The sequence below is a fragment of the Triturus cristatus genome, chromosome 9 (assembly GCF_964204655.1).
Source record: "Triturus cristatus chromosome 9, aTriCri1.1, whole genome shotgun sequence".
NCBI lineage: Eukaryota > Metazoa > Chordata > Amphibia > Caudata > Salamandridae > Triturus > Triturus cristatus.
In genome coordinates, this window is record NC_140592.1 from 83,022,947 (window position 1) to 83,036,581 (window position 13,635).

General features: G+C 44.4%; 1 protein-coding gene across 1 annotated transcript in view; it reads right to left on the reverse strand.

The window, feature by feature from the left end:
* Positions 1-13,635, reverse strand: part of IFT122 (intraflagellar transport 122) — a 453,095-nt gene that overhangs the window by 136,581 nt on the left and 302,879 nt on the right. The window contains exon 22 of the mRNA XM_085624471.1: positions 10,520-10,617. Coding sequence (XP_085480597.1) covers positions 10,520-10,617 — 98 coding nt within the window. The remainder of the gene's footprint in view (positions 1-10,519; positions 10,618-13,635) is intronic.

The following is a 13,635-nucleotide window of genomic DNA, read 5'->3' on the forward strand; positions in this document are numbered from 1 at the left end:
CGTGCCCAGACACGGGTGCGATAATTGAAAGCACATGTCTGTGGCAACACTCGCAGGCTTGTTTACTACTTCTATTTCCCTCGCACCACTCCCAGCCTGACTCTGCTGTCCTCCGCCAGTGCTCCCTCAGTCACCCTCGCCGAAGTGAAAACCCTCATTTCCGGCTTCTATTCTTCGTTCCCGCTGCAGTCTTTGCGGTTTTCAGACGAGGTCTCCCGGGACCCATTTTTCACGCTTGGGGGATGCCCCCCCCCCCCCCCCACTGAGGGCCCCCGCAGGTCCAGCTGTGCTACAGGGCGGCCACAGGAAGTCCCGAAGCAAACTCCACAAGCCCGTCGCCCCCACACCTCAGCCCGATGCACTGATGCTGACCCGGGCATGTGGGAGGCAGGGTGGGTAGGCTTCCACAGCAGGTAGGTGTGCTGCTGGCGCTACATGCAGACAGCCGAGGTGCTCATTGGCTTTATTTCCACCTTCCCCTGGAGTAACCAGCGTATTAAGGTGGATATGACCTTGACACGCCTGATGGTTTATAACCGGTATGGATCATCTGTCACTCAACCTTACAAAGCTGTCCGTGATGGTGGGCTCGCTGTCCACCATATCTTTAACGTTTGGGTGCACTTGGCACCTGCCAAAAGCAGGGATTTTCTGCAGAAAGGGCAGGGTGTTTACCTGACAGTGAGCTTCATGTTAAAGCGAGGAATACTTCTAAGGGGACTTTGAATAAAACATGGCATGGGCTTTTTATTGTGTTTTAGCCAAAGCATAAACATAGATTTGGGTTTTGTCACCCTATCACCATGTGTAGATGCGTGCAGTGTAACTCTGCGTCACAGCAGTTCCTGCAAAACTGCGCCACTTGGCTTAAAGTCAGATTCCCCCTCCCCCCACCTCCTTAAAGAATTATCCTATGCTTTGAGAAACGCCGACAGCATCTCGCACCTGCCTGGAGGACACCGATACGCCTTCGGTCAAACAGTTTTTAAAAGATGGTCTATAGCCCCCCCCCCCCCGGTTTCTTTAAACACATCCACCTGGGTGCAGGTGTGAGGGATACATTTACCCTCAAACGCTTGCGAGGCTGTAGCATAGCAGGTGGCATGATTTATCAGTAAATATTTGTGGAGAGCCCGAGCATACACTGTCTCATTTGCATGCAGTGTAACAGAGGCGCGGTAAACCCGGGAACAAGAAGCCTCTTTCCTTTTACTCTGTGCCCCTGCTTTCACACACCTCTGACTCACTCAGCTGCCACACACCGCGCGATGTGTAAACCGGATTAGCAGTGTGAAAGAGGGGCACACAATGTGCCCCTATTGGCTTACCCCCTTTCATTTCTCACGCCTATATCAGCGGTAAACGTGTTGCGCGCGCAGTGGGTGAAGGGCAGGAGGCCGTGGCAGAGATCAGTGGCATTAATGTCTCTTCTTAATGCCCGGAGATGGGCAGCGCACGAGCTTGCCCCCGCGTCAGATGGGATCTTGCAAGCTGGTGGAACGTGTGCCGGTCTGCAGCCCTGCCCAGGGCGCCATTAGCCCTTACACCGGTGCTGTCATGCGCTCTCTGGAAAGAGAATGGTAGTGGGTTACATGTTTGTAGACTGGCACCACAAACAGACCTTGCTTTGGAGATGTATATAAAACACTTCATCCAGATAGAGGAAAAAACGATTTAATTATACCAGTCAAAGTCGGCGTCTGCCAGATGAGGAAACGGAGGTGATAAGGGGAGATAAGGTGGTTTGACCAGAATCACAGAACGGGTAATCCGGGATTAGAACTCTTGATACTTAGTTGCATGGTCGATGAATCATCCACAGGGCAACATCTGCTGGCTTCTATGTGTACCCCGAGCAGTACATGTTTCGACCATATGTTTAGGAAGTATGCATGCGCAATAGAAGCTGGGTGTTTCTGAACTGCTACTATCGCCATTACTCTGGTCTTTAAACAAAACTGTGCTGCTCCAGTGCTTGTTTTGGGGGTGGCTGCTCGGTCAGAAAGCCACTCGTCTGTCGAGCACGTCTCGCCGGACACTCTCATTGGCCTCTTCACCAGCAGTCCAGATAGATGGACCCTTCCCCAGCCCCTTTTCCTCTTCTCTCTCTATATGTGTTTCTGTCTCGGTCTGTTTCTGTGTCTCTGTCTGTATGTCTCTTTCTGTGTATCTCTGTGTCTCTATCTCTGTCTAGGTGTCTGTCTCTCTCTGTCTATGTGTCTCTATGTGTCTCTCTCTATGCGTCTCAGTGTATCTGTCTGTGTGTCTGTATCTATGTGTCTCGGTATGTCTCTGTGTGTCTCAGTCTGTGTGTGTGTCTATGTCTCTGTGTGTACGTCTCTCTTTATGTATACACCTCTGTCTGTGCATTTCTGTCTCTGTGTGCACATCTCTGTCTCTGTGTGCTTGTCTCTGTCTGCGTGTGTTCTTTCCTGTGTATGTGTTTCTGTCTCTGTGTCTCTCTGTTTCTATGTCTCACGGTCTCTGTATTTCTTGGTCTCAGTCTCTGTCTTTCTGGTCTCTGTCTCTGTGTGTGTCTCTCTCCGTGGACGTATTACAGAAATTATTGAGCAAATATAATGTACCACAAATAATAAAAACTGTCTCTAAAATAATTCAGAAACTATTTACTAATATTTACTGGATTGCAGCAAAAATTTATGTCTAATAAAAAATTTGCAAAAACACAACATTTGTGCTGGACATATTTATGCAACCCTTATGCTTACAATGCTTAAAACATATACTACACTACATACTAATTAACACAAACACATACCAATTTTGCAACACAACACTATCTACAAATACATATTATTGCTACCCTAGCTGATGCTACATATAATATTACACCAGCAAATATTCAATGCGAAAGGTATAATACACATACTTACTCTACAGATACATACAAAACTGTAGTTAGCTAACACATTCAGTACACAAAACAACAAACAAATCCAGCAAAATATAAACAATGCCAACATCTCTAACTCTAATGTGAGACCTGTTGCATTGCAAATGCTTGTTATTTCTAATATATTTTATTTTACTTTCAACATTGCACAATTACATTCATTAATACATATTCCCCCTGATAGAGGTGGCATACACACCATTAAGAGTTTATCCAAAAAGTTTACCTTTGAGTAATTATATCATCATAACTTGACTTAGTGGAAAAGGAAGAATTCACACACAAAAAGAAAAAAAAAAGAAAAAGCAAACAGGACCCCCTCGGTCTTCTATTTACCCTATCCCGTCCCTCCACCTTGCTAATGGCTTCCATATTCTTAAGCCTAAGGCTCTCCCAGTTCTTCCCTTCTTGGCATATATAGGCTTTTCTAAATTAAATATGGAGATTAAATTTGCCAACCATGTTTGCAAGGAGGGGGGGGGATGCATCTAACCATGCCCTGGCTAGGGTTAGTCTATACACCGCCATAGCCATAAATAAAAATTCTTTATCTAACTCGCTATTTCCAATTCCCAATAGTATCATCAAGGGATTTAACGATACCTGTAACCCCAGTGCAAGGGCAAAAAAACTCTTAATATCCCTTTTTAACGTGTATAATTGAGGACAAGTAGCAAACATATGGATAATATCCGCTTCTGACGAGCTACAACGAGGGCAGGTAGTCCCACTACTACCACCCCATTTAGCAATTCTATCTGGGGTATAGTATAATGAAAATATTGTTTTATAATGCTGCGATTGCAGGGAGGCCGAGCATAGTATGGTACATCCCAGTTCCAACGACTCCTGGAAGTCGTCTATTCCCCCTTGAATTTTCTCCACCCACTTATGTTTATATTTGTCTAAATCATCCACTTTAGTTTTAACTAGAATAGCATACGCTGATCTAATCGTATGTTCCCCACCTGAGCTCAAGATCTCCAAAAAATCATTAGTTTGATACGCTACTGAGCCGCCCTGCTTTTTACTCAGGAAACTCCTTATCTGTAAATACTTGAAGAAGTCCCGATTACTTAGATCAAATCTGCTTGCAAGTGTACTAAACTGCGCTATTCCCTTTAAATCTCTTATATCCCCAAGCTTCTTAATTCCCTTTTCGTCCCATACAGACATAACTTGATCCGAAAATATTTCGGAGGGAAAGGATCTGTTCTTATAAAGTCTGACATATCTATGAAATCTTCCCATCCCCATTTTTTTCAAAAATGCATTCCATACTTTGATAGCCGCATCTAGAGTTTTAAATTGTTTCCTTCTGAGACAAACGAAATCTGTACATTTTAATAAACAATTTTCCGTCTCTTGACCCAATAAAATTGCATAAACCTCGGTCGATGAAGAGTTAACTTTCTGTAGAATCCCCCCTCCTCCAATTAAACCCTGCATGTATTGTAAAGCAGATGCCAAATAGTATAGCCTAAAGTCGGGAGCACCCCATCCTCCTCTTTCTCTAGGTAGAGACATGAATCTGTACGCTCTACGTGTTTTTCCGTGTGCCCATATGAACCTGTTAAGTATACCCTCCAACATATTAAACCATTTAGATTCAAAGAATAAGGGAATTGCTCTAAATAAATAGAGGAATTTTGGCAAGATTGTCATTTTCACCACGTTAGTGACTCCGACTAAGGAGAGATGTAGATTATTCACTCTGTCTAAGTCTAGTTTTACTTTAGCCAAGACAGGGGTCATATTTACCTCAACAATAGCATCGATGTTAGCTGTAATTACAATGCCCAAATATGTAGCTGACATAACAACCCTGGGGTCTGTGCAAACTGTATATTTATTTTTGACTATCATAGTCTTTGTTTTATTTAAACTATACCCCGAAACGTGCCCAAACTTAGCGGCTTCTCGCTCTACCTCAATTATAGCCATAGCAGGGTCGGGTGTTAGTATTGCCACGTCGTCAGCGTATGCGAGGATTTTAATTGTTCTACCATTCAAGACCATTGGGGGAATTCCATCATTTCTCTCCAGATGTTTTAGTAATGGTTCAAGAAATAAAGCAAAGAGAAGTGGGGATGAGGGACAACCCTGTCTTGTCCCCCTGCAAATCTTGACTTCCTCTGAGTACCCTCTATTAACTCTGACTCTAGCTGTGGGTCCCTTATATAGAGCTTGTATAGCTGTTATGTAGCCTTACCCTATACCACACCATCTCAGGACTGCCCAAAGATACTCCCAGGAGACCCTATCGAAAGCCTTCTCTGCATCTAGAAACAATGCTGCGATAGGGTCACCCAGGGTTCCTGCAGCATCAAACATTGTGATAACTGTCCTGACATGTTGGGTGGTACCCTTGCCTGGAATAAATCCGTGTTGTGACTGGCTTACAAGCTGCTCTATATTCTGCGCCAGCCTTGTCGCGAGGATTTTAGAGTAGATTTTAACGTCAGAGTTCATGAGGGTAATCGGTCTATATGAGGCGGGTGAAATAAGGGACTTCCCTTTTTTTGGAATAACAACAATATCCGCCCCCCCCCCCCCAAGACTCCGGGGGGGTACCTCCTTGCTGTGTATAGAGCATTATTTGAATCATCTCAACAAGCAGGATATCCTGAAAGGTTTTATAAAATTCTACTGGAATTTGATCCGGCCCCGCAGCTTTCCCCGAGGGGAGACCCTCCAGTGCCCCTCTAATCTCTTCCACTTGTAAAGGGGCATCTAACATCTCCCTATCGTCTGACAAAAGAACAGGGGCAGAAATATCAGTGAGGTATCTTCCAATGTCAGTCGAGTCCCTTATTTCTTCCAAAGAATACAAGTCAGTATAAAACTTATGGAATACTTCTCTAATAAAGTCTGGATCAGTACTCAGGTTTCCCTGGGAATCTTGTATCTCCTTAATATCAGCCTTTGCTGCCCGTTGTCTAGTCCTAACGGCCAAAATATGCCCAACCCTCTCACTTAGCTCATAAGTGTCCCGTTTATGTACAAGATATTTTTCAGTGGCTTTTGCAATGATGCCCTCCGTAGCATCCCCCTTAAGATTAACCAAGCTGAGTATATAGGGGTCAAGTGGTATTCCCTGCATTATGGCCGTTGCTAAGTTTTCTTCTGCCACAATTAACTTAAGCCTTATACCTTCCAGATGCCTTTTTTCCCTTTTCCTCCTTGCCATTACAAAGCTTGTAGATTCCCCCCGAACCCCAGCCTTAAAGCAATCCCAAACTGAGCCGGGGGATGCCGTACCTCTATTATCTTCCCAATAATTCATTATCCAGCTCTTCATATGATTCTGGTATGCCTCGTCTTTTAATAAACTACGCTCAAAAGTCCACTGCGTTTTTATAGTATTTATCTGGATGGTGTCTAAGGTTAAAACGAGCGGATTGTGGTCAGATATGACCCTAGGTTGTTTCTCTATTTTGGAGTTACAGATTAAAGAGTTAGATATCAAGAAATAGTCCAATCTGACTAATACCTTATGTGGTGCGGAATAAAATGTACTGCCATCTAAATTGGGATGGTACTTCACCCAAGGGTCCCCTAAAGAGTTATGCTGGGTCATAGCTGCAAGGGCTCTATATGATTTCCTCTTTCTCCCTAAGTACCTCCCACTAGGTTCTAAAAATGAACTTCTCGGGTCATGGATATTGAAGTCCCCACAACATACAATAGGTTCTGGCCACTGTGGCATTTCCATATCCATGTACTGCCAAACATCCGGATCATCTTCAGTAGAACCATAAATATTAACTAATGTGAACCGTGTCCCTTTAAAACATAGATCCACCATGACCCATCTTCCCCATTGGTCCTCTTTTTTCCAATGCACCACAAGATCCCTACGTCTTCCTAATATTACTACCCCCCTAGTTCTAGTATATTGTCTACTTGCTGCAATTACATCAAATCCCAATTGTTCCAACAGATATGATTGTGATGCTTCGATATGCGTCTCCTGGAGGCATACTAAATCTAACTGTAAAAATCTCAACAGCCCTGCAACCTTCGCTCTTTTCCTATAATCATTAAGGCCACATACGTTAATCGAGACTATTTTACAAGGCATTGAGAGATATCCAAAAACTCTTTCTCCAAATCTGCCATGTATTGAGAACAATCTACATTCTTCTGTGATAGTCTACATCGTCTGACTTGTACATACCATGTCCTCCATCCGAAGGATAGTGAAATATTGTGCTTTATCCTATTCTGCAAACACCAAATTTTTAACCCTCAAAGTAGTGCCCCCCACCCCCACCCCCAACCCTCCCTCCCCCCACCCCCTCCCTGTACAGGCAAATAGGTCCGCAGGACCTATATGTGGCCGGTCCGGGCTGTGACAGTCTCACCCCCCTCCCATCCCATATCTCCTTACAGACCCTGATTTTTCAGCTCGTCTATATACTGCTGGGCTTTGATCTCTGAAAAAAAAATCATAATTCTTCCTCTAGTGACCACTTTTAACTTAGCGGGGAACAATAAATAGGCTTCTGACCCCAACCCCTGAAATGATGGAATCAACTGCCTCAACCTCCACCTCCGTTCAACTGTCACGTGGCAAAAATCCGGCCTGGCAAAAAAGGAAACACCGTCAAATGATCTTTTAGAGTCTGGTCTAGCCTTCTCAATTATTTCCTGCCTTAACAGATAATTGCCTAGGTATACTAGAATCGCTCGAGGAAAGGCTGTACCCCCGCCACCACCACCTTCAGCCCCCTGTTTTTTTCCCCCCCTGAGAGTGAAAGGAAATCTGTGTGCTCTCTGGACTTCTTTATCCCACTGCCACTGGGACTCCGGAAATGCACCCTTAAGAAGATTAATCACATAATGTCTTGCGTCCGACCCTTCCACCCCCTCGGCCACACCCAAGATTCTGACGTTATTTCGCCTTTGGCGGTTTTCAAAGTCCTCCATTTTCCACTGGAAGTCCTCTGCCATTTTCTCCTGTGTTGTTTTAAAGCTCTTCCAATTAATATGGTCATCTTCTAACTTGCTAGTGCGCTCCTCTACTTCGGTGACTCTTCCTACCAAACCCTCATATAATTTGTTTGTTTTTCTTAATGAAGACTGTATCTTTTTGGCATCCTGTCTTGCCTTCCGACTTGCAGTTCTAGCCTCCGTTTGCATTTGTTTCAGTGTACTAAACAACGTATCAAGAGAAGCGGACTGTCTCAGTAAACCAATACTGTCTTCAGCCTGGTACACCTGAGAGGTGCCCGAATAATCCCAGAGCAACCCCCTCTCGGTATCTCCCGTTCCACTCTTCTGTACGTTGCTTAATTTCGACTTTTGTTGTTTTTTTCGCAGGGTCGAGTCTTTCCCTGTACCTATATCCTCCTCAGATGAGTTACTATCCGAGAATGATGTCTCATCATCATCTTGATCCTCTGAAACCTCCTCACTTATTTGTGCCGAGTCTGAGTCTTCGTTAAGGGAAAAGAATTTCTCTCCTTCACCTGAGACCACCTCCACTTTTTCAGTTATCGCCCCTCTAGAGTCCTGTAATCTCTGTCTAGCTATCTCTTCCTTTTCTCCCAAGCTAGCAGAGCTTCCCCAGGTAGTGAGGGTAGTGAGGGTCTTATCGGATAAGGTTCCGGGGGATTTGGAGGCCAGTAGATCGGCTTCAAGCACCATAATGGCACCCAGCATGTCAGTGTCCTCATGCTTGCCCCCCCCCGTCCCCCCTATCCCCTCTCTCACCAGATATTATCGGTCCAGGCTCGGTGCAAGGAGGATCTACAGAAACGTCCAGGCCAACCTGCAGAGTCCCGCTCTCAGATTCTCCCCCAAACTGCTGCTGCTCCCGTCCGATCACTTGCTGTTGCTTAGCAACCAAAGCGTCTGCAACTGACGTGCCTGCCGCGTCTCCCGCGTCCTCGAGGACGCTTCCAGGAACGCTGAATCCACTTCGTCCGACTCTATTGTGGCCGAATTCGCTTGGCACTCGACTGCTGGCAGGTCCGGAAAACGCTTCAGTCAGGGTAGGTTGCCTCAGGGGGGTATCTCTGTAGTTGGCTTTATTTTTCGTCCTCTCCGTCTTCTCCGTCTTATCCGCACTTGCGATATGTTTTAGTGTCGGTTTATTCCTAGCTTCGCCTGCGTGACAGCCCGCTCCGTTGTTTCCAACGCTATCAGTTTTTTCCCCCATCACCATCGCTCTTTTGTTATTGTTCTGCGACGCTGCCTTTCGCATAGCACCTTGCTCATTTACTCCGGCGTCCAGGGCGGCCAACTCAGATTGACTCTTTAAGGAATAGGTACTAGTTTGTTCCTTCGTCTTCGGTTTTTCCTTCGCCTCTTTTGTTTTATCAGTTTTAGAGGGTATATTAAAAAAAAAAAAAGCAAATGCTTGTTATTTCTGGCCACTAATGACAAACCAGTTGGTCTTCCTCCATGCGGAGGTCAGCATACTGACAAAGGAAAAGACCCTATGATCATGCTGTTACGGTACACTGAGGCGGAGAACCAAGATATACCGCCGTTCGCCTGTGTACGTATATGAGGGTTTTTTACAAAGATGGTATCCCACGCTAATTAAGACCCTGGTTATACAGGACAAGTTGTCCATTTTCCCCCCTTTTTTCATTTTTGCATTAATATTGATAGTCATATACAACACCATTCTAGTATTCTTATATTTTGAAAAAAGAGTATCTAGATTATATCTTACGGGCTGGATACTGGGGGAGATGAGGAACACGCCGAAGCAGGTTTGAAACTGCAGTATTAATAGGTGCTGGGATACTTTTAAAAAGGACAGCATAATCTCCATTGCTACAAAGGGCTCTCATCAAACCCTGCCATCCATTTCATGAAAATGTTATCTGATTCCAGTTGTGTGTGAAGTTGCTTGCTCGCTTCGGTTTGCTGGAGTGGGCTGCGTCGATGTGGAAGTGTACGATGGAGTGGTTCGTCCACGTGACTGGGGTGCGGTGGCTGAAGGTGATATGTTGCTGGCAGTGAAGATGGGGTCGAGAGTGCGTCCAGGGTTGTGAATCGGGCATAGACAAGATGGAGGTTGAGGATATTCTGAAATGGTAACTAACCACATATGCTGCAGGCTCGGTTTCTCACATAAAACTCACCATTCTTAAACAGCCCCACAGCTGTCGGTGTCTTTGGTATACTCTTACAATAAAAAGGTGTGCCAGAAACATAGTTTCATTATTAATTGAAAGTTTAGGTCAGGATCCATCTTAATTTTTTATATTCAAGTCTCATATTAACAGATACAATTTACTTGTGCACACTTTCTTTCTTATAGAGATATGGTAGAGCAGCAAAAAGGAAAAAAATATATATGCAGTACAACACAGTCTTCTATGACTATATATAATTAAGTGCACTTTGAGAACTGTCAACTAAGCCTACAAGCCATACCTTATTAGAAATAAACCACAACCTTTTTCCAAACACACAAGAAGAGTAAGGGCGTGACAAAAGAGAGATAGCAACAAACAATCCACTTTAATCCACCAGAACAGCCACACATACCTTCACATTTATGCTTAAATTATAGAAGCTGAAGAAATAAACTAGCTTAGAGCAAGTATGACAAAGGGAACGTTGGGTGCATGCAGATCTTACTGTGTATCTCTGGATGGAATGATAAACGTGATAGAGTTCTGCCATGTGCTGGAAGTGGTGAAACTTCTGGAGCATTTCGAACTTCTTTTGCTCCTTTTCTGGGGAGAGAAATCATAGCCATTATATCTGGTCACCTAGAATTACTTTTGTCAGCTGGCTTTATTAGGCATGATGGTCTTTTTTTCTAAAACAAGGTAACTTTCTTTACACAGATGTAGGTCTGCAGCACTAACTCAGTAAAACACATCCTTGTACCCACCGTAATTGAAGAGTGAAGCATTCAATTTGTTGTAAAAATTGCTTTAGTGAATAGCAAGCAATCTCTCACAATTGACCAGCCGAGTGATTCTTGTTTGGCCTAAAAGACTAACTGAAAGGTTGAAAACAGTCCCTTCTTTGGACCAGATTCCACCCTGCAAAGTGTCAGAAGAGGAGCTTAATGTTCACAAGGAACCCACTTGCATTCATCCTTTACTACAGTTCTCCATAATCCTAACTAGTTGCTTATCAAGATTTTAGTTATTTCTAACCGTATGATCTGGGTATTTCAAACTACTTCTTAGATCCAGAGCCGGATAGCCAGATGTACGATCCAACCTGCCTTGTAACTACAGATTTGTCTGATGTGTTATTGGTCACGAGTATAGGTACTTTCAGAAAAACTAGTCTGTTAAGTTGTGCTAAGGTTTTTTTTAACAGGAACACTGAGGCGGGACTTGGCCAGACTAAACATGGCATCCCTCTAAAGAAGCCCCCAAGGCAAAATCCGGGCTGAAACGCTATACAAGAAGCAGGGGTGATGTGAACTGAACCATATCACTGACCAAAAGCAGTCCAATGGGACGTACACTTGCAGGCCCTGATGCAGCTGGATGGGGATGCCCTGGGACTCTGTGGGACACATACTGCGGAGCCACTTCCTGGAGGGGAGGGGAACAGAGGCGAGACTGGGAGACCCACTCTGGGGACTGGCGGGGAGGCCTTAGCCGAACCGGGCGGATGTGCGGACAATGACAATTGCCCTTAATGGAACGATATATAACGGGGGGTGGGGGGCCCGGGGTGGGGGGGGGGGTGGGACAGACTGGGGGGAGGTATCTTGAGGGTCGTGTGGTCAAAGATCGAACCTGCTGCTGTTGTTCTGTTGGGCTTCTGTTGTTTAACCTGCTGTTTTCCCCCCTTTTTGTTGTTCCATGAATCTGTTTAAATGCGGGTGGTGGCCCTGACACTTATCAGTTTGCATTACTCCACGCATCGTAGTGGCGATAGCTCCTGTGGTTCACCGCATTCACAATTGGCGGAGACTCCTCCGAGTACCAGACTCATTGCCTGTGAGATGTTACATTTATGATTTATGCTGTGTCTATATTAACAAAATGCTCATAAACAGATTTCATAATAATCACTGACCAAAAGCAGGGGCTACTCTGGTGTGGGTTTATTTCTTGAAGCAGAGAATGGATCACAGCTACCAATGCACGCCTTGATTTGGCCCCTGCACAGGCCCGAAGTCCAACATGGCTGACTGAGTCCGCCTTCTTGATCCCTGCTGGAACTTCCCCAAGGAGAGTCTGGAGAGTGCATGCTCTCCCTTACTGCCCTTCAGGTGCATCAGAGGAGAAGCAGGGTGGTGACGTGACCCAGAGGGGCTGCGTGGGATCCACTGCCTTTCTGCATCCTGGCATTTTCACACTGCCAGAGCAGAGAGAGGTGGTGCTCCAATCAATTACTCTCATTAGGAATGTGCATCTACTTAACATGCAACAAAAATAGCTCTAGCTTGACGATCACAGCATTTGCCCCAATTCTTTTCACCTTGCGCAATACAGACTTTTCTTTTTGTAATTCTGGGGTGTACCATTTCCATCTTGTATGGCATAGGTTACATTTTTTAGATCTCAATGGGCACAACAAATCTGGAGAAGTCTTTGGATGATTATAAAAAATGTAACCCAGATCCGTGGGTTTTGATTTATTCCAATGAGTGGAAATATTGTCATATGTTAACACAAAAAGATTGAAACATTTTTCTATATTATTTACTGTCCATACTCTTTTATGTGCATTAACTGTCTTTTACAGTGAATTAACTACTACAGTTTCATGTGAAATGTAAAGGAAATAAAAGAACGGTCAGCCCACTACATTTCAAGTGGACAACAGCCATTAATCGAGCATGACTGTATAAATATGAGGTTGCATGTAGCCGGCTTTATGCGCATGTCCAAGGACTAGCTTGATCAATTCTACAGAGTGCATTGAATAGAGTAATACTTTAGTACTAGTGTTCTGAACGAGTTCACCCCATTCATTAGAGTCCCCAAGACACATTACTAGGAATAAGGTAATTGAATCTCAGAAATTAGTTTTTCTAACCACGGTTAATTGCAGAGGGCGGTAGATAACGATACAGACCATCCTTCTATCTACCTAATTCTACACAAAGAGTATCTGCCCCAATAAACTGATTGCAAATGCTGTGGAGTAGGTTAATTCCCCATCATAAATTGCTGCTACACCATTGTCACACCATGCTAACCGGTCCTGACAAAAAAATGCAGCGTTAGGAAAGATAGGTTATTCACGCCTCTATAATAAAAAAGATTTAAAGGTATAATTAATAATTAAATCATGCACAGCATGTCTGTTTCAAACTGCTACTCTTACATTACAAAGGTAAGCATTTGGCAGAACCCACTCTGAGTGGACTAGGGAGCTTCATTAATGTCCTTCTGCGAAAGATGAAAAGATGCTGTGACACTGCAAAAAAAGGTTTGAATCTTAAGACTCTTTTTAGTATAGAGCAGCAGTTTAGCATTAATAGCAGAAACACGTGTATAACTTAACATAACGAGCCACGGATAGGAATTACAGACAGAATGGCTGGCAGTCGGACATGCGATGCCATAGGCAGATATTCTGTTGGGGTGGACACACAGTACCTATCATACCTATCACTGGTAGCAAGCACTGGGCTAGACTGGTGCCAGAGGCGCAATACGTGCAGAAGGGGCCAAACATCTACATAAGATTTGCAATAAAAAACAGAATGGAAATACTGCAATTATCCCGGTCTTCGGCTAAGAAAAAAAGCCCCGACTGCCCTACTGAAGGGA